The sequence below is a fragment of the Typha latifolia genome, chromosome 4 (genome assembly GCF_019914945.1).
Source record: "Typha latifolia isolate L0001 chromosome 4, TyphaL0001v2, whole genome shotgun sequence".
Taxonomy (NCBI): domain Eukaryota; kingdom Viridiplantae; phylum Streptophyta; class Magnoliopsida; order Poales; family Typhaceae; genus Typha; species Typha latifolia.
This window is the reverse complement of record NC_133089.1, coordinates 12,742,230-12,763,619: the sequence shown is the minus strand read 5'-3', so window position 1 is coordinate 12,763,619 and position 21,390 is coordinate 12,742,230. Positions and strand designations below refer to the sequence as shown.

Below are 21,390 nucleotides of genomic sequence, written 5' to 3'. Positions count from 1 at the left end.
TGTTGTAATATAATATAATAAAAGCACACGAATCCCTAATTTGCTTGGCTTATAATTTCTGTCATTCAATGCTATTTAGACACAGTTCATGTAAGAATGAGATGAACAGCTGTTATTAAATAAAAATGCCTTTCAGAGTATATCAAAGGCTGCACAACATTCCCAAAAGACCGAAGTATAGCTCTCACATAAATAAAAAAAAATTATCATGGTAAACCAGTAGCAAAATGGTAAGAAATGCTTTACATGGATATTGCTTTGGAAAATCCTCTAACAATACAATACATATATTTTTCATATATAAGTAGAAAGAATGATTTACCAGAACTACAGAACCATGCAGTAACTATCAAGCTGATTGAACCACTGACTGCTAAAAATCTTCTACACTTTTTTCCGCAATTGTGTAGCATAACCAATCTTCTCTGTACTCAGCTGACAACACGACTAAGGATATTTCGTAATCTTCCAAACTAGGGTCATGCTCACATTGTCGAGGCATGCAGAATAGATAACTCTTAAGTTCATATCTACTAAAGAGAAGTGAAAATAAGATGCATGGATTCTAGTTAGTTGAAACTCCTGTAAAAAGTTCCATCCACTTGAGATTTAGCTTGTATCATAAGCACAGGTGCCCCAAGTTATAATATATGTAAAAGCTTTAAGAGCTGTGAGCTGTAATCTGTGCATCCACAAGCAAATATATGTTTGTATCATTTGGAACTCAGCAATCATATTGTTGAATGTGCATCGAATAACTTATGATTTCATGAAAAAAGCTGATTGTCAGGTAGCATTCTTAGCTAAAACCATATGCTAACTTCCTAAATACAAGCCAGTGAAAATACAGGTGAGGAAGTTTCTTCAAAACTAGAAACAGAAAAAGTTGGATTACCATTTGAAGTTGCTTTTGAGCAGAATCAATTTACCGTCATCACATGGGACTACAGATGGGATGTTCCGACTCTGCATTTCACTGAAGAATTCAACCTTGCAGCTAAATATATTACGCCACGTAAAATACTAAGGTAAATTACATTCACATAAGACAGGAGTAACAACTCTACCAAGAACAACAGAGATCCTCAAACAAAGCCCCCAGTTCCACAAAGCTAGCAGGACGATCCACAGTGGGATAGATAGCAGATCAAGTGGTAGAAAAGAAATTCAATCACTTTCATCCTCAGCATCTGAAAGCAAGCATAGATTAGTCAGCAAAGAATAAAATGTAGACTGCTTTGATGCATTAAAAACCTAAAATATGAGAGATGAAATGTATCAAGATAACCAAAATTCAAAGTAAAGATGGGTTCATTTATCAAAAAAAAAAAAGGTTGATTACATAAATCTGCACATACCCAAGCTAATGGAGCATGCATCTATAAATATAGAAGTATAATTCCTAGAAATATAACAGATAGCTTCATCAATCACAATATTATGAATAAGGTTAGACAACTTTACAAATATTACGGTCCTTTCAAATCAAAAGGAACAGTTAAACAAGGATATTTTATCAGCACAAATAGTGGCAAATAATGTATAAATACAACAACCCATCACTTGATATGATTAGTTTTTCTCTTGCATCAGATTCACCAAAAGGATTCTAATAAAGCAGCTTCACACATCAAAACACAGGCTTTGAATTTAATAAACATACTTGGCCTTCAATAATGACATCATGTTTTATATATATTTCTATATATTTTATATGTAGATCAACCAATCATGAAGTCAACTATTTTAACTGAGAAACTGATAATACATCAGCAAAGACATCACTACTCTTTTATTAATTAAAATAGATTTAATTACACTTTGCTTCCTTGTACTTTAATTTAGTATTGTTTTACTCCCTCAATTATAAAAGCATAGAAAATACCTCTTATAATACCTAAAGTGCAACACTCGGCACCTTTTATAAGGGTGGATATTATAACATTTTAAATAGTTCAGGAGTAAATTGTACGTTTTTACTTTTTAGGAGGCAAAGTTCAGGGGAGCAAACTATAATTAAGCCATTTAAAAATTAATCCCACAATGCAGCCAAAATATTCAGCAGAAAAGGTAAGAATTAGAAATATGAGATGATGAAATAATATAGCATGCCATTTACCTAAGGTTTCTTGTTCCACATAGGTGAAACAAAGGAATACAAGGAGATGTGACAGGAGATGCAAATGAGAAGGTGAAGTGCATGCCACTATTGGAAAAAATAATTTGATCAAGGATGCACAAAGACCATAATCAATGAATATCATAATGCCACTAATCTATCAATCAATTCATGGAAGCAATTAATACATGAACAAAGTGGCAAAGAGATATATAAAAATGTTGCCTCAGTATGAGCACAAAAGTCAGCAATATTATGAAGTACTTCTTGTAGACAACTGAATTTCTCCTTGCCTCTTGACCCATCTGTTAGCATCAGCACAAAGCCCACGTGCATCATGTGGGTCCAAGTTCTAGTCTAATACATTTACCAAATGGCAGAAACGACTCTGTGTACATCTATATCCATGTTTCTCTTGTACACAATCCCTGCCTTTTGACCCATCTGGTAGCATCAGTCACAAAGCTCACATGCATCATGAAAGCCCAGTCTAATACATTTACCAATTGGCAGAAACAACTTTTTGTACATCTACGTCCATGTTTCTCTTGGGCCCACATAAATTGCATGTACATCTCTCAAATTCTTGTTTAGAATCAAAATTTTCTTAGTCTAGAAGGGGATATTCCGTTCTTTATTAAATTAGAGAATTGAGTTATATATGTATAGAATAAAGTAGTCAAACAATTTCCAGATGACAAATAATCTGAATTATTAGCACGAAACCGAAGAAAGGTTTGAAATAAACAACATTCAAAATTCCCCATATAGTTCAATATCCTACACTGTCCATTTAAGTCGAGCATAACAAGAATGAACAAAAAAAACACTTCAATGAGACACAGATAGATATTAGCAAGAAGGAAGAAACTAAAAAGATACAAAATGAAGTCAAATACGATGACTGAAAACCAGTGAAGTCCCCACACCCAGATATTAAACAATGTGATACCTTGACTTCTACATCTTACATATAATAAAGAAAGAAAATGGAACACAAATAATGAAGTAGATCTTATATGAATCTTTTGACTGTACATGCCTCAACTCTATTTGCTTACCTTCTTCAGATCCTTCACTTGCATTTCCACCACCGTTTCCTCCATCTGAATCTTCCTCATTTTCCTCATCCTCCTCATCCTCCTCATCTTCCTCGTCTTCAGAATCATCATCACTCTCGATTTCTATTTTAGGCTTTGGTGGGGGTATGTAACTGGAAGTGGTTCTCCGGCGAGAACTCGAGACGATGTTGCTCATGTCAATGCCTTCAAGCTCTTTTGCTCTCTCCTTCTTCTTTTTCACTGCTTTAATTTCTGATCATAACAAGTGAAAATTTCCATGTTTCTCATTTGTCAAGGAAAGGATTGGAAGTAGGAATTGTGCAGCATCTTCTAGCTCACATAATTAGGGAAATAAAATGCCAATTCAATTGAAACTGCAGTTGTTTCAACCTAGTAATGAGGTAATTGGCTGACCTATTACATAATTTATATATGCACTTGGTATAATTTACACTTGAAAGGCATGTTTCATAATTGCATGGATATTACTGCATGCTGAAATAAATATACAAAAACAACCCTCGGTTTAGCAATAGCAAGAAATTTGTGTATATATTTTTTATTGAGGTACGTAGTTTGTAAACAAGTAATTAGGAACACAAACTCCAAACTATTACCCAGCATTCTCTTGTCTAATCTTGCTATGACTTCCCTGGATTGCATTACATTTGAAACTGTCACCAGGGCAAAAAACTATTGTAGCCTCTGCAGAAAAGATCCAGGTCCAAGAGAAAGAATAACTCTAACACTAGAATAAGGAAGTAACTGTATAGGATGTGTTTTGCTCTCTTCGGAAATTTCAGAGGCAGGTGGGTGCTATCAGAAGATCATAGCTACTATATGGCTACTTGTGGCATTTAAAACCATTGTTGGATGTAGAATGTTTAAAAGGCCATTTTAACTTCATTGAAGTGTATAATCTTTAATTCTGAAATTTCATGAGAAAGGTCAAGATTCAAGTTTTGAGCCTTCTAAAGCAAAAGTAAAAATAAACAATTCACATTGCAAGTCTTGTATGGTTTATGCTCCACACCTAACTCTTACAATGTAAGCTGCCCCTATGGTGTATTCCCTACCTAACTCACTAAGACTAACAAAGTCTGGCATATAATATTGAAAAATCTAAAGAAACATATGTCATTTTAGCTTTGTCGTTTACTTTTAACTCATCATATGTAATCTGATGTTGTTTACTAGAACAAGAAAGTAGTCTCATAGATTGATGTGCAAATGGACACAAGTTGATACGTATCATGCCAATGAATTATTAACACCGATAGGGGAAGTATCTCGATAATTCTTCATGGCTCATGCTTGTGTGCCACTAGAAATTGAGCATATATTATTTTAAACAAACTTACTGTGGGGTTTCTTTCATCACTATTAACACCTTTTGTATTTTGGTACTTGATTTTATATAATTTATACTTACAAATTTTAGAATCCTATGGAAATTTCAATTATGGAAAAATCTAATTATGGAAAAATCACAAGATTATAATCTAATTATATATGTTATATTAATATCCAGTGTCAAAAAAAGAATTAATTTAGCGTCTAAAACCTATTTTAAGGCCCTAGAAAGGTTTGAAAAATATTTTTGGCATGCCAAGACTTTTTGGTGCGTCAACGGTACACCGGCTCATCACTACACGACAACAATATGTACTGTCCCGAGCCAAGGTCGGCGACACTTCTTGAATACTCTAAAGGATCTCTAAAGGATCTCCTCCATATACCAAAGTGTAGTGAAGTCTATGTTTCCAAATGCAGAATATCTCCACACTAGTTAGAGCCTGAAAACAACTTTAAAAACCGTGAAAAGAGAGAAGAAACTAAAACTTCAAGAACAGGTTTTGTTCAGGCAAAAGATAGAATAGATAATAACCAATTCTATGCCTGAGTCATAAATAATGTAATTGCCACTGACATAATTACATAAAGATCCCTTCTGTTACAAAGTAGCTTAATTACATAAAGATCCCTACTTTGGTTGATAGATGCCAATTCAGAATGCAAAGCAAAGGAACGAAAGTATAAATATTTAATGGTTATTTATTTTGCTTCCTAATTCCCAGCAAATGGCTCCAACTAGTAGTTACACAGTCACACTATTGAGGAACATTCACATGCCAAATGCAAATTCTGTCTTATTATGGATCTATGATTAATTAACAAGATTTCAGTACCAATAACCATTTGGTCAGAACAGTGAGACACATATTTGAATGAATGGAGTCAACATGAGTCGCCATTAATTATGCAGTAATGCTCACCTTTCTCAGAAGGATTAGTTGATAGTCCTTCCTTTTCAAGAATCTCCTCTAGTTCCTTCACCAAATAGGCCTCACGTTTGCTTTCAGGTGCCTGTTTAACCCTCCGGTAAACTGATGGAGGGATACTAATTAAGGGAAAAGAACTTAAACTTAATTACATCGGATTAGGTAAGAATTCCAATTAGTCCAACAGAGGAGAAGAAAGTACCCCATTCCGCATGATTTTATTATGGACTTCAGGTGCTCTACCTGTCTCCCGTAGGCCTGAGTTGGCTTTTCTCGTTTCTTCTGCAAGATTGAGAAAATGAGAACATTAGCACTAAGTCAAGTAATTGTGGGGAAAAAGGTATTCTGAAAATTGAAAACCTTGACGTCCTCTTCAGCTGATGAATGAGATTGATCATCCTCAGAAGAATTTCCAGTCTTATCTTCAGAACTTCTACCTAAATCTGGCTCTACGAGCTTTTTCTCCTTGGATCCAGATGATTTTTTATTTTCTGTAGGTATTTTCTGCCTTTTTGGACCTTTTGTGCTTGCTTTAACTTTTTTGGCTGGCCTTTTTTTGGGTCTCATCTCCTCATCAACTTCTTCATCCTCACTAAGGCTATCGTTGCTATCAGAGGAGTCTGATACTTGACGAGCTCTTTTAGAAATTTTTCTTGTCTTCCCATCATCTGCCTTTTGAGAAACTTTCTTAAGATTCTTCTTTACCCCATTTGCAGATTTAACTTCAGGTGATTGCAAGATCTAAGATAAATAAGAAGACGAGAAAAGGACGTGTATGATGAAAGAATCAATATTATACTCTGAAAAGTAGTCAAACATATATTCATAATACTATTTGCTTATAGCACAAGTGCACGCATACTTCTTCTAGTTCCTTGCTAATAAAACTCTTGTAGGAATCCAGAGTTTTCTTCTCAAGTTGGAGATCTTCTTCCAACATCCGACGAACTTCTTGTAGACTAATACTTCTGTACATACATGAGAAGTTAAATATGGAAAGGAGAGCCAGAAGATTAAAGAGTAACATAAAGAAAAAAATTAAATGCATTATTTGCCAACATCAATCACCAATCAGGACTTAAAAAATAAGGCCTTTAGTTGCTAGTAAAAGATGGATCTTGTTCATAACAAAATGGTAAACTTGGAGTACCAAATATAATAAGGAATACATACTCTAAATTAGCTCTAAAAAATGAAGCTCTTTTCTTGATTGCGTTCTTTATCATTTCTTCACTTGTATCATTATGCAGTTCAGAAGCCTGGTTTCTTTCAGTCTCATGTTCAGCTGGTTTATCCTCATACACTGCAGAAGGTCCTGTCTGCTCATCGAGACCAGAAGTATCATGCTTCATTTCTGCTGATGGTTGAACCTCTTCATATTCTTTTTTCACTGATTGATTTTCTCCTTCTTGAGTCTTTCCTGACGTATCAGAATTCGTCTCATCTTCAGCACCATAAAAGCACTGTTTTCATGACATTCAAAATTGTTAGGGCTCTAGAACTTCCGGCTCATTAGACAAACAAAGAATACCAACAAAATACACTTCAGAGCGGAAGACAACAAAGTACTTAATTATTGCATGTCACAGGTGAATTCATAATTTAAATACTATAGCCTAATTTGAGTAATTAATTATTGAGTGTATGAAGAAGTACTGACAAGACTATATTGAATCTATTTGATGAAAATAGTGACATAATATGGCCAATCTGACATAATAAAGAAAGGAAGCGAACAGAATATTCTAATGCTCAAACCACCATCTCCTAGTAGGGTTACCAGTGAAAGTCATTTTGGTAAATCAATAATCTTACTCTCTTATAAATGCCTGTCGAAACTTAACACAATAACCAATAAGTTGAGATTTTGTTATTGAGAATCACCAACATGTACATATACTTCATTTATAAAGTCAAGAAGAATTTCAGCCTGACATAAGATACACCAACAAGCATTCTTTTCCTCACTTCTTGCTCTTTCTCCTTTCACCGTCACAGGAGCTTCACTCATTTATCATAGAACCACCAACTCTTGTAGCCTTTGTTGGTTGTAGCCATTTTGATACATGAGTTTTGCATAAAGTAAAAATTTAGAGTATGTTCATCTTAATTTTATCTCTGTACGATACCATATACAAAAGAACATACAATTAAGCATTCAATAATTGACTCTCTATTGCCTTCTCAGCTGGATAAATTTTTTCAGTCGCATACTTTTATTTCCTCTAATTCATTTTCTCAAGATTGAGTATTTTTTTCTGGCATCATACTTCTTCATATATCCTAATTTCATCTGGTAAGTTTGCAATAAGAGGGAAAGGAAAAAAAGAATCTCATAGCAATACATGTAACATGGTAATAATGGTGGACCAAGAGCAACAGCTACCAAAAACACAACACTTTCAATGGAAACTAGTTCCCATTCATGCCATCTGATACTAAGATTTTCAAGATATCTCCTGAAGATCCTATATCTTTCATGCTCTGCACATAATTGCCATGTTCTCTAAGTGCCACAACTCAGGTCCTCAAATTTGTGTACTCTTGAATTTCTATCAGAGAATCAACTAGTACAAATAAATATTGTGGACCCGAAGGATATGTTTCTCATGGTAACCAAGTTACTAAAATGGTATCCTATTCTCATGTAGGTTCGCTTTCAAGTCATCCACAACTTTACTATTTTATCATGCAAAATAAAAATGAACAGGCTGCCATTGTTCCTTAAAGAAGTACACATCAGTGTATGATTCAATTTTCATTAGATAGAAATATGTTAGCTTCTGTTCTGTGAGTAATAGAAGAGCTGTATGAAAATTGATCATTATAATGTTTAGTTATCATCAGATACCAGCTAACTGTTTTCCTTTGTTGTCAACTATTAGAACCTGTTTTCACCAGTACAGCATATTTCATCGTTTTAGTGCTTAGTAACTTTTTGGGATCTTTCACATAATCTAAACTCTAACAAGAGCATGACTAAGGAGACACCAACAATTGATAAATGTAATTTGATTTTGTAACAAGAAATTCATGAACAAAATCATATTTATTTTGAGTTGTACAAATTTGATTTACATCTATGGTCAAGTCACATAGTTTATGAAAAATCAGATCGCGTGAAGAAATCAAATCAAATTATGAAGAAAAAATGATAAAGCTTCATATTTCAAAAGCGCACCTGGACGGAGTCAAAAGCATCCAGAGGACCGGAATGAATCACTTAAGGAAATTTAAATGACTTCCGGATGGGATAAATGGTGTCTAGACAACATGCGCAAGACAACAAAGAAAAGTTTCGAATCAAAAAAAGTTTTGAAGATTCCTTTGGTGACTGGTCCTAGTATGAATCGAGGATGTTCTTTACCTCTATTTAAGAGACTGAGAGCCAAATGTTGAATCATTCATCCAAGTGAGAATTCTATGAATTTTTAGTCTTGACTAGAAAAATTCTTTAGTTCCCTCACGAAGTTAAATTCATATCTATTGTGAGAGCTTCTAGATATGTTTAAGTATTTATGCTTCAATAGAGGATGATTCAAAAGCATTGAAGGAGCTGAACCGAGTCTAAATCGACTATCACCACCAACATGAGAAGTTTAAAGAGCAATTCGTAGTGACATACTGTGAACTAGACGCAGGAGCAACCTATTCATGGAATAGTTAATTGAAATAGACTTCGAACAAGAGACACGGACTTCAACACTCAGATGGACTGTCTAAGAGGTTGTAAGTACTTCTTGTTTCTACGAATGATATATTGATAATGTTTGAGCAGATCTATGGTTTTTCCCTTTCTATACATTAAGAGATTTTCCATGTTAAAAAAAATATCATCTTAGCCGTGCTTTTACCTTTTCTATTCTTACTTGGCTTTCCTATTCTTACTCTTACTTAGATTTTTGCTCATCGATTTGAGTTCAGTTTTATTATTAGAATAGGATTTGGATTTCCTAATTGGTTTCAGTTTCCTAGTTTGATTCTTATTAGGTTTTCCTAGACTCAGTTTTCTTAAACCAATTTGGGTTTCACTTTTAATTTGACTTGAGCTTTCACTTTCCATATCTCTCCCCTACAATTTTTCAAATCTAATTTACGGTGGAAAGAGAATAGTAAAGAGAAATCAATGATGTAGGTTCAGAATATATTCTCTTCTTTCTTTCTATTATTCTTCACTATTCTTTTAACGTAATTCCTTCCACTAATACAATTTTACCAGAACAATGATATGACCTACACTTTTCTATGACAACCTCCAATTTTATCGCACACTTTCCAATTCTTGATGGCATATATAGGCTTCAGCTAGCCATGACATCAGCGAGCAATTGTGAAATAATCAGTTCGCGAAATCAGCCGATCCGTCTTGGCCGTATCGACCAAAACTAGATATTTTAAGATTTACCTCAAATCTAATATGTATCTTACCTATGAAACATTAGTAATTGATATCCCCAGTTGTATTCTTTTTAAATTTTCAGTTTTTACCCTCTATCTCTCACACACTCTCTACCCTCCCCTCACACTTTACCGAGCTCATCTGGCGGCTGATCCGATGAGTTCCTCCGACTATTATGTACTTTGTTGAAGTTGAGTGCGTGTTTTTTTTTTATTTTATATTTTCTCATTTTTCTTCTCTCTTTCTCGCTCACTCTTTAGTTTCTCTTTTCTTACTACTCAGAATAATAGTAAAAAGAAAATTTTCTTTCTTCATCTCACTTCTGCAATGCTACTTTACGAGTATAAGAATTTACTAAATTCATCTCAAAAGTTATCATGATTTTGCGTGAGTTTTTTCTTTGGTTTTAAGGCTTCATACATGACTAATTTTTAATTTCTTATTTTTCAGTTATTTTTTTCTAAATTCTAAAAAAATTTCCCATATTTTTTTAATAATATTTAGAATTTTATGTAATTAAAAATATTCCGATCCGATACTAGCAAGTAATACAACCAATACAGCTAATACGACCAATACAACTGATACAACCAATACGTATCGTTTTCTCTAGTGGTTGATCCCGATATCTAGTTTCTAATCCTTAGTTATAATATTGACAAAATGTCTAATAAGCAACAGATATTAAAATTTAAGGTCAATGGAATCCCTTGACATCTCAGTCCAAACACGAACTATAGCAAGACCCATTCCCTTTATTCTATATTATGTCTCAAATTTGGAATTTGTTGCACCAGCATTTGCCTACATATTGACTGAAATTTTACAGTATGAAAGAATAATTCAAATTAGTAACAATTAGTGGACCTAGATGAAGGCTATTTTCACCAAAGGCATAATACAAGAAGTCATTCTTCTCTATAAACGCATACACATAGATGTTTTTCTCATTCTATCTGTCTCTACAGATTATCAGATGAATATCCATTTGCTAAGTTCAAAACTTACCATTTAACTTTAACTGTACTTGAGGACTTTTATTGAAAAAGGGGTTTAAAGATAGGTAGTCTAGAAAGCAAAAACTTTCTACAATTTATGCCGATGCTATCTTTACTCAAGCAATTACATATGGTAGGGGAACCAATTTAATTATCTCAGGATGCAAAATAAGCCTAAGTGTCAAATGATGCATTATCTTACATAGACTGTATACCTAAAAGGGCATGTTAGTGATTACATATGTTAGGGAGAGCATTGGCAGATGAATAAAATTGAACACAGTGCCTCTGAATGGAAGTAATACCTCTTCTAGACATTGCTTGATAAATCGCTTATGGACATCAAGTGAAAGTGTCTTCATCCCCATATCCTTCTCCAGAGCTCTACGGACACCTTCAAGAGTCAAGGAGCTACCACAAGAGCATCAGTAACTTTAGAACTTCAAATCTTTATCCACCAAAGTTGTACATGTCTAACGCAATAGCAAGAGGAAAGGCAATAAAACAATTCCAACTACATAAAATCGGTAGATGAACATAAATAAGTTGGAAAGCTATGTCACAAATGATTCTTTCCCTAATAGAACCAATAAAACAAGTAGGCTTAATATTAACCAGGAAATCAGACAATAGAATCAATTGAAATTGACAAGACATGAGTTGGAACATTATCTTGAATTAAAAATCTTTTAATTTTAAGTTTCATTGTTTAACTGCACTAGAATGTGAATTGCATCCAAAACCTAACTAAACAAAAACCCTAAAAATCTGCAGCATGAAAGTGAACTTTCCGGCAGCATTCCCCCATAAACTCTGCATTAGTTTTACAAAAAGAATACATTGCAACTGGCCAGGCATACTTTACTTTAGAGTGCGTCAACTAAACTCACTAACATTTTTCTAGAAAAAAGTCACACCAACCACAATAGAGCCACCTTAGAGGTTTTAGATTCTTCCTACTATGCTATGTTTTTGTCCACCTTGAATGATATCCAAATTCACCAAAAGCATCTTTTTCAACAAAAACTAACCAACATTTTAGTGATTTAGATGGAATAGCATAAATCTAATCGTATTTAGAAACTAATGGATTAACACTTCTTATCTAGGTCACTTTTGCTTCCCTATCTGGATGATGATGCTTTTGCACATGGTGTTCTTTCTTAAACTGTTAGGAAATTTGCTTTGATATTTCCGATTAAAGCTTTCATGCTTGAAGTTACATTCTATGATGAGACAAAGAAAACAAAGTAGGTGTGGCTTCATTCTTGCAAATTGATATCCTAAATTCCTAATAAGCTTCACACTTGAATTTTCTCCCTTGAACTATTTCTGGTAGCAGCAGTAACCAATCTTACAATAAGTCACAAGAAGCACACAACGTAATTTCATTCCTTCCCTTCCATAATCCATGCAATATCAACACGAACTACAATGCACTCACAAAAAAAAGGAAAAAGAAAAAAGAAAAAAGGAGAGAAGAAGCAAGAGCAACCTTTTCTAAATCAAGATAATCACAAAAAGAACAAAGAAAAACAGCAGGATTCTTCATGCAATTTGACAGATCATAAATAAATTCAACCAACCAATCCCATATGTAGGAAACTTTAAATATATGCACTTCTGCTACCAGAATAAAAGAAAGCTTACTTCATTTTGATAAAGATCAATCGACACATCCGACCCACAAATTAACAAAACCCATTACACCATACTGTCAATCTCAGGACAAAAAAGAATATTCACGGCGGAGAAATCTGTGCCGAAAAGGCACTCCAGGTTCTATATTCGATAGTTTGCTTCAAATGGAGGAACTTTTACTAACTTAGTGAAACCTGAGACTATAAACTCTTGACAGCTATTAACTGCATCAAATCAGAGTTGAGTGCGTTCGAACTGGGTTAAGTTTATCTTATAGAATGAGAACAAAGTTACCAAGAAAAAGGAAGAGAAGAGGGGGAGGGAAAAGGGCTGCGGCTCTTACTCTGCCTGCTTCTTGAAATCCCTCACTCGTGCGCGCATCGCCTTGGCTATCTCCTCCTCCATCTCCTCCGTCTTATTCGCCTCCTCGTCCACTTCCATAGCTCTCTCTCTCTCTCTCTCTCTCTCTCAATTTCGACGGCCGATGGAGAAAAGAGCGGCCCGAGAAGGGATAATTTTGTAAATTTGCTCCAAATATTAATGGGCATTTTAGTAATTTCAGTTTGAAGTTTCGTGAAGGGAACAAGGCTGGTCCCAATTCCAATTAGTTGTGGTCGGATATGGAGCTGCTGCCGGTTTGTAGATGAGTTTTTGACCAAACTTGGTCTCTCTCTCTCTCTCTCTCTCTCTCTCTCTCTCTCTCTCTCTCTCTCTCTCTCTCCAGAATTTTTTTCTACCAAGATGGATAACTGTTCACTGTAAACCATAAGCTGGCCGGATGGAAAGCGAAGTCTCCTCTCCACTGCTGGTAGAGCAACCTCGGTGAAGTCCACACTTGATGGCCATCCCTTCCTGTTCGCTAGAAAACAGGTGGCTTCCGGATTCAGTGCCGGATGAAATAGAAAAGAAAGCGAGAATATTTTTATGGGAAAACGGCATTGGTAGGGGCATGCATCTTATCAACCGAGAAACAGTCACTAGCCCAAAAAAATGAAAGCAGGTCAGCGGTCAGGAGGCTAAAGGAGGCAGGGACTACTCCTTGGGGAAGAAGCTCGTGTTTGAGGTGTTGAACAGAATGTAATCGAGCTAGCAGCGATGCACCTCAAAACGAGATGCTAGAAGCTGATAGAAAACGTCTAGACAACTCTTGCTACTACTCAACCTTGGATCTCGCCTATATGATGGAACATGCAACCGAGAATCATCCATCTGACACTGCTTAATGATACACTGACATTGGCAGACATCTAAAATGATAACGTTTGAACATTGGGGAGGCTGATCTAGGAGGGAGGGATAGACATTGCTTTCAACCATGATACCTTCCTATTAGCGGACTCAAACATAGCAGATGTATGAATCTGGTGCCCACACCCCAAAGGTGAGCCAACAACCAAAAACATGTATACCTTCCTTCAGCACTCGAAGGCAGAAATATGGAAGGGGTGGAGCAAACTTTGCAGTCTGCCGACAACACCGAGAGTCATCACCTTCAGTTGGAAGTTGTTTTAGAATAAGTTACCAACGGAAGGCTATCTACATTGCCGTAGCATTAATGTCTGCTATGTGGAAGGAGCTCGAGATTACACATGGAAGCTTGCAAGACAACCTTAAGAACAATTGGATCCTAATCAACTGGAACCATAACTCGAACTAGGATGAGGAGATTAAGGCAATGATAGCTACTATGTTGTGGTCTATTTGGAAGCAAATGAATAAAGTTATGTTTGGAGAGGCAGTTGATTCACTCAAAACAATAGTATGGCTGACCATAGCACAATGACAAAACTACGTGGAGGAGGACAAAGGAAAGTTGAAATTAAAAGCTAGTGGAAGGCGAGACACTAGATACTTAGTAAATCAAAGTAAATGTAGATGGGCCTTATGTGAAGGGAACCCACCATGGAGGAGTAGGTGCAATTGTTCGAAATGCATAAGGAGAGTTAGTGCACACAGTTTGAGAGCCAGCTAAGAGTGACTGAGTGAGTCACCTTTGCAAACGGAATTAGATGACATCAAACTTAAGAGCACAAGTTGGTATCAAATCGAACTATTTAGAGGCAATTAATACTTTCAGATATTATTGGTTTTTTAGTGATTGTCTTCCCATGGTATGTGTAGTGAATAGCACGAACCTTGTTCTAGGCCAAAGTATATCCTTTTATTTTGTAATGTGTTAAGTGGATGTCTATGTTACATAATGTTAGGGTTTCTTTCCTGAGCAAGTTTGTGTAATCATAGAGGTTAATTAATACAAGAATCTATCTATCTTGCTTTTTTTTTAATCATTCAAAAACCCAAATGCTAAATATAGACTATACAAATGGCTAACCCTTTCTTGATTCAAAAAACTTAAGCCTCAATAATATTTTAGTCAATGGACATAGTTATCGAATATAAACTCTAAGTTATTATGTCGCTGAATCATTACCCTTAACTGTCGCACCGTTGATATTGGCATCAACAGCCAAACAATTTACTCACAACAAATTTATTTGGACATTGACTTGAACTTTCTAAGAAGGAAAGAAGTGTCTACAAGAATAATTTTAGGAAGAGCAAGCTAAGCTGATTCAAGATAACAATTGCTGAGTATATCATTTGAGAATCCATAGGAAAAAAAAAAACTCAAAAGGTAATAATCAAAGAGATACAGACACTGTCAAAATATAAGTATCAGAACCGGCCATGGTTGAGGATGAAGGATTATGCCAGAAAATGTTGAGAATATCATAGGCTTTTTTGTTGTCAATATCTTTGCTGTGAAAGCTATTGTCTTTTAGCTTTTTATATTTTTTTCCCCAAAGAGAGGGGGCCATCACCCATGACTCACCTACAACTTTATTAAACAAGCAAGATAATTGAAAAGGAATTAAGAAAATAAAATCCGGATAATAGATAGTTGGATCGAAATTTGAATTCTATGGAATCCTACATGCATTGTTCAGTTTGAGACTAAATTTTGAACTCGATTAGTTAGTTTTAATTTTTTTTAAAATAAATTTAATTAATTATAAAAATAATTAAAAAAAAGGTTTCGTTACTGAATCTGGGGAGTTTCTAAGCTCAAAAGCAAATCCAAAACTACTGGATACAAAAATTGAGATTGATATCCAAATTTGTTGGATTCAGAGCGGATTCAGTAAAAATTCGGACCGGTTACAGCCTACTTCCAACCCGAACTCAATGCGCTACCCCGTCTATATAAATCGTTTCCCCTACCCCGGTTCCCACCGTCGCCTTCCTCATCCACAGATTCTCCCTTTTGTCTCACCTCTCTTACTAGGGTTTTCTCCTCGTTCAACCAGGTCCTCTTCACGTCTTTGCGAGTGATCAAACTCTCTGCACGAATCTCTTGCTAGATCGCGGTAATAATCGCGGCTGACTTGCACGATTAATTATTTTTTATTTTATTTTTGGGTTTAACTGTGTGATTTTATTGGATAGTTCTAACCTTTTGTTTTTCGTTTGCTAAAAGATCGTACTTCGATCGGAGAGTGTTCGATTCATGCCTCGAGACTTGTCTCGATCTCCCTCGCGAAGGAGATGGCGCTCTCCTTCTCCGCGACACAGCAGCAGGAGAAGCAGAAGGGATCGAAGCCGCTCTCCTTACTCTTATAGGTGATCTCGCTTGTTATCGCAAGCCATTTATTTTCTTCCCCGCTTTTTTTCCCTCTTTTGTAAAATTTCTTTGCTTGACAGTTTCTAATATCCTCGATGAAATGATCCGAAAGATTGTAGATTTTGTTAGCTTCTTGATGGGAGGATATCAATTTGTAACGCATGGAGAGTTTAATGGAAGAAAGTTATGTGTAATCTTTTGGGGAAATAAATCCACATGTAGTACTGACCTACTGGTTATGTTGAATGGTATGATGTTGTTGTAGTACATATTGTTTTAGTCATATACAAGGGCATTTGCTAGATTTAGCTGGATCGGTTGCATGATCTTTTTGTTATGAATATCTTAGTTGCTTTTGTCTGGGAAATAAGAATGCTTGACTACTTGATTTCCTTTGAATTCCCAGAATTTTTAATGACGAAGCAATAGAGCTCTTTGTGGTGTTGCATTGATTTAGGGAACTAACTTTTGGTTTCCTAATTTACATTTTATCAATTTCAGGGATAGCTACATTACATGCTTCCTATCCTGTGACAGTTCTGAATCTGAGTCTTGATAGACTGGAGTCTATATTGTATTACTTCTAAATGTCTCACAGAAAGGTTTGGAATTTGGTTTTGTTCAGGCTTTAGGGTTTAGGATTTTTTCTAGCACTCCCGCATGTTGACTTTAGGAGTTAAGGTTGTTTTTTTATTTTCTTTTTTAGTTAAGGTTTTTTCTTTTTAAAAAAAAAATCCTTTTCTTTTTCTTTCCCATAGCACTTCCACATCTGCTGAGTAGTTTCCGTATTTCTTAAACTTAAATGATTTGCTTGTAACTCTCAAGGCATCTTTAGAACCTTTCTTTAGATACTTATGATTGGCAGTGCTATTCATATGTTTGTGGACTGCAGCAAATCTCAGACAAAAATCTTTTAGCTCTTGGAGAGAGCCCAAGCAATTCTAAGGATGATTGCTGTCGTAGGGTCTTGTTTGACATGAAATTTTACAGAAGTTATTGTTGATTGGTATATGTATTTAGGATCACTAAGAGGTACTACTATATAAAAATTTTAGTAAAATATGCTTCTATTGTTGGTATAGAGGCATGCGATGATAAAGATCAAAGAAAATAACAATTATATACTAGAATTGATTTTTAATTTTTGCAATTTACTATTGATCATAGTAATATCATCATCAATCATAGTAGCTCTTGTCATTGTCATCAACTCATTATCATCTTATTACTATCCTCATCTTGTCATCTTCGTTAATGTCTAGTGATAATACACCAGAGGCATCATGATGGTTTAACATGAAAAGATAGATATTCATGAGGTGTTCTTCAAAGCAATCTTCCTGGAAGATAGTTGTATGTTAACATTTTTTTATCAGATGAAATGTGAAACACTGTTTCCTGTTTTTTGTGTTACTATTTCATTTATGGGGATGGATGGGTCTACATGAGGATCTAGGTTGCTGTAAATTGTAACTTGTTTCCAGTTACAGGTATGTAATCATTGGAACATGGTAACCTTCATTTGCTAATTATAAGATTGCCCAGTGTCTTATCAATTATCACTCATCAAGCATCCATAATAATATAATAAAAGCATATAATGTACACATAGGTATCATTTATCATGATACTGGTTTTAAATAAAATGTTGCCATGTAGTTTCATGACAATTTTGTATGTTGTCGATGTTGAAGTTTCTCTAGTATCACATCATGTCTGATAGTTGTTCACTTTTTCATAGTAATCATCTTTGTCACCATACTTTAGCCATTATACCAATACTAGGCATTTGATATGGGCAATTTTCCATCTTTGGGTGGTCAAATCATATTCTTGGATCAGAGAACACAAGAACCTGGGAAGGTGACATTAAAATATTTTTAAACATTGAAATAGAAATAATTCCTTTTTGCATGAAATGCTTTCCCGACAAAATGATCACTAGAAGCAGATGATGAGTGCCACATGGTTATCTTTTGGTTGCTTGATTTTGGACTTACAAGAGTTTCTTTGGTTACAAAAGATGGAGCATACAAAGATTACTCTTAACAGTGCCTGAGGTAACTGTACATGTTATTTGGCAGTCCATTTTGTTTCTTTGCTTGCTAAATGATATAAGACTTCTAATATCATATTAATATGTATTTTGTACTTCATCCTTACACTTTATCTTTTCTACCTTAGGAGAAAAAGTCGTTCTCCGTCATTGAGACGGCGTAAGAGCCGCTCTCCAACTCCCAGAAGGCGTAAAAGTCGGTCACCTTCACCAAGACGATACAAAAGACAGAGAAGCAGGAGCAACACAAATTCTCCTGTACCTAATTCTCGAAGCCCTAGTCTCGGGTCAATAGAGCATAAAAATGCTATTGAGAAACAAAGAAAGGAAGAAGAGGAGAAGAAAAGGTAGAAAAATATCCACTCTATTCTCTAGTCATAGCTTTACATTCTTTTTGGAAACTGTTTAATATTCATTTTCTTTGGGCAACCTTTCTCTCTCTATACAATGTACAGTACAAGTATGTCACATTCTTCCCTTTCTTTGACATTGTTATCTGTGCTTTGCCAAGCTGTGTATGGTTATCTTTACAGGGTTATCTGTGTGCAGAAATCTCTGATTTGGTGAAAACCTAACATCCATATCTGCAATTAATTTTATTAATGAAGCAATTCATATGTTGGAGATCATGTGAATACTCTCTAGATTTCTTGTGTCAACTCTTATTGCCCATTGTATTGAAGACATTGGTCTTGACACCTTCCTTCTTGACAGTTAGCTGTGGATCTAGGTTTGTTGGTTTTGGCTGTATTACTATTCTCATTTTGTTGCCCGGTTCTTATGTGTTCTTGTTACGTACTTTGTCTAGAAGTACTCCATTCCTCTTACATTGCAGGTTTTGTTGTGTCACTCTTGAAAGTTGAAGTTCGTTTGTGTTGTTGAGGCAGTTTAGACTCTAGTTTTGGCTGCCTTTAATAAGTGGAAATTAAGTTCATCAGTGTTGCAGCAATTTTATCTTTTGTTCTGTTACATGTGCTGAGCAACTAGGTTGTACGTCATACTATTCTGCCTGAATCAGCGAAATCTGCGTCACACTTTTTATGCTTTCATTAAATAGATATAAAATATGCGAGCAATATACTTTAATTGAAGAATTGAAGTGTTTAAATGATTAGTTCTAAACCTGGCACAGGTTACTTGACATTCTTCTCCACAGGCTTTTCTGAAGGAAGCTACTGCTATAGTTCCACTTGTTATATTTGATGATGCAATTGGTGACTCCTTTATCTACTGTTGACCAGTTTGAAATCTCATTTTTTGGATCTGGAATCTTTAGAGAGGTATGCCTAACAAGCATGAGCTTATATTTGAGTATAATGATGGATGAGAAGAACATAGTTGGTCCTAATAAATGAAGCTTATCATGCTTGCTAATTTAGATATGGCAGTCTGTCTGGCCTTCAAGATGTGTATCAATGCTGCTATATTCAGTGTTTTTGTAAAGAGCAGTTCTTTCTTTGACTTTTTGCTTTCATGATAGGCGTCAAAAGGAGGCTGAATTAAAACTGTTAGAGGAGGAAACTGCTAGGAGAATAGAGGAAGCTATAAGGAAAAAAGTTGAAGAGAGTTTGAATTCTGAGGAGGTCAAATTAGAAATACAGCACCGAATTGATGAAGGGCGAAAGAAGCTACTTGATGAGGTTTCAGCGCAGCTTGAGAAAGAAAAAGAAGCAGCTCTGATTGAAGCGAGGCAGAAAGCGGTAGGTTCTTGTTGGTCTTTTCTTCAACTTTTTTGTTATCAGCTTTTGTTTTTTTTTATCTGTTTCTATTTACATGAAATTTTGGTGAGTATGCAATGTATGTTTCCACTATATGCAGGTTCCTGATTAGTTTCAATGAGGCCAATTTATGATACTTTCTGCAGTTACTTCTTATGATGGACATTTTATAACGGCATTCTTAGTCTATTTTCTTGTGATGGAAAGGAATGGCAACTTGGTTATTTATATACTAAGATCAGATGTGACTAACCACTTAGGTAAGCTTGTCTTTTTGCTAAACAAACGTTGGGTTGCATGGGCTTGCAGGAACAAGAAAGAAGAGAGAGGGAGGAACTGGACAAGATGCTTGAAGAGAACCAAAGGAGAGTGGAGGAGTCTCAGAGGAGAGAAGCTTTAGAACAACAGCAGAAAGAGTTGGAGCGGTATCAAGAACTGGAGCGGATCCAAAGACAAAAAGAAGAAGCTATGCGAAGAAAGAGGATGGAAGAGGAAGAGGAAAAGGCTAACCAGATGAAGCTCTTGGGTAAGAATAAGTCTAGGCCCAAGTTGTCATTCGCATTTGGTCTAAAGTAATGGATAACATTATCTTGTAAGCATTTGTTTTCATGGAGTGGAGTGTTCTGTAGTTTATCTTCATTGCTCGCACCTGCTAAACTGGCAAATTACGAGAACATTCACAAATTGGCAGCCTTCTACTTTGAGCATTTGATCACTGCTAGACATAAACTTTATTTTGTGATGCACTTGCAATATATCAATATACAATCGCTTAATTAGAATCATCTTCAAGAGAGATTTTCTTTTGCTATTAGTTTATGGTGTTGATTTGTACTAAGAGAGTACCTTTGCATTCTAACAAGTGTTAATTTTTTTCTTGGTTGAATGTTAGGCTTAGTGAGTTCCAAACCCATTATTTTCTAATGCTATCTAGATGGCAAATACCGATTAAGAAAAAGTTTCAATCTACCTTAAGAAGGATATAAATTTTAAGGGGCTGAAGCATTTTTCTAGATGGGTTTAACGGTTTTAACTAGAAAGTCATAAAGTCTATTATCTCTGAAAAGAAAATTTTGGTTATCCAATAGAATAACTAATCCAAAATTGATTAAGATGGACTTAGATCTTAAAGTGCTGGTTGTTAACTATCAAGGGCCTCCACACGCTCGATAGTTCTATGCCTGGGTTTTTGGACTATCAAGGACAGTTCCATGCCTGGATCTTCATATCTGATCTTGTTACACCTTTGATATAGCTATTGAGTCATTGATATAGCTATTGAGGCATTTTACTAGTGAGAGCCGAGTGAGAGCAACATTTTAGTACATGGCCTTCCTCTTCCCAGGAGAGCAGATAGAAGAAGCATTAGGGTTTCTTTTGTCTCTAAGGCAGTTTCTTGGGCAGGGGAGCAACCTACAACTATCAGAGGAGATTGCAAGCTAGGGTTTAGTGGGAGAGGTGTTAGTGAGGCAGGAAGGTGGGGATTACGGTTTG

At 35.4% G+C, this 21,390-nt stretch overlaps 2 protein-coding genes across 3 annotated transcripts; one reads left to right on the top strand and one right to left on the bottom strand.

The window, feature by feature from the left end:
• Positions 1–736: 736 nt before the first annotated feature.
• Positions 737–13,032, bottom strand: LOC140786319 (uncharacterized). 2 transcript variants are annotated; one of them, XM_073134643.1, is made up of 9 exons: positions 12,844–13,032; positions 11,165–11,270; positions 6,636–6,925; positions 6,325–6,430; positions 5,823–6,203; positions 5,665–5,744; positions 5,457–5,581; positions 3,181–3,432; positions 737–1,190 (listed from the first exon to the last, which is right to left on the bottom strand). In XM_073134643.1, exons 1-9 carry the CDS (start codon positions 12,939–12,941, stop codon positions 1,168–1,170), a joined length of 1,461 nt encoding a protein of 486 aa, XP_072990744.1. In that variant the 5' UTR covers positions 12,942–13,032; the 3' UTR covers positions 737–1,167. The 2 variants fall into 2 exon arrangements, with proteins under 2 accessions (XP_072990744.1, XP_072990746.1); XM_073134645.1 differs by having other exon boundaries at positions 11,165–11,253; positions 12,844–12,986.
• A 2,510-nt stretch (positions 13,033–15,542) lies between these two features.
• LOC140786148 (uncharacterized) lies at positions 15,543–20,681 on the top strand. Its single transcript, XM_073134380.1, has 5 exons — positions 15,543–15,868; positions 15,979–16,121; positions 18,307–18,525; positions 19,659–19,878; positions 20,206–20,681. Exons 2-5 carry the CDS (start codon positions 16,009–16,011, stop codon positions 20,470–20,472), a joined length of 819 nt encoding a protein of 272 aa, XP_072990481.1. The 5' UTR covers positions 15,543–15,868; positions 15,979–16,008; the 3' UTR covers positions 20,473–20,681.
• Positions 20,682–21,390: the final 709 nt, after the last annotated feature.

Coding starts and splice junctions, on each gene's coding strand:
- LOC140786148 (XM_073134380.1), top strand. CDS start 16,009: ATGCCTCGAGACTTGTCTCGATCTCCCTCGCGAAGGAGATGGCGCTCT. Junction 18,526..19,658: donor GAAGAAGAGGAGAAGAAAAG/GTAGAAAAATAT, acceptor CTTTCATGATAG/GCGTCAAAAGGAGGCTGAAT. Junction 19,879..20,205: donor TTGAAGCGAGGCAGAAAGCG/GTAGGTTCTTGT, acceptor ATGGGCTTGCAG/GAACAAGAAAGAAGAGAGAG.
- LOC140786319 (XM_073134643.1), bottom strand. CDS start 12,941: ATGGAAGTGGACGAGGAGGCGAATAAGACGGAGGAGATGGAGGAGGAG. Junction 6,431..6,635: donor TTTTTTAGAGCTAATTTAGA/GTATGTATTCCT, acceptor ATGTATGTACAG/AAGTATTAGTCTACAAGAAG. Junction 5,582..5,664: donor ATAAAATCATGCGGAATGGG/GTACTTTCTTCT, acceptor TCCCTTAATTAG/TATCCCTCCATCAGTTTACC.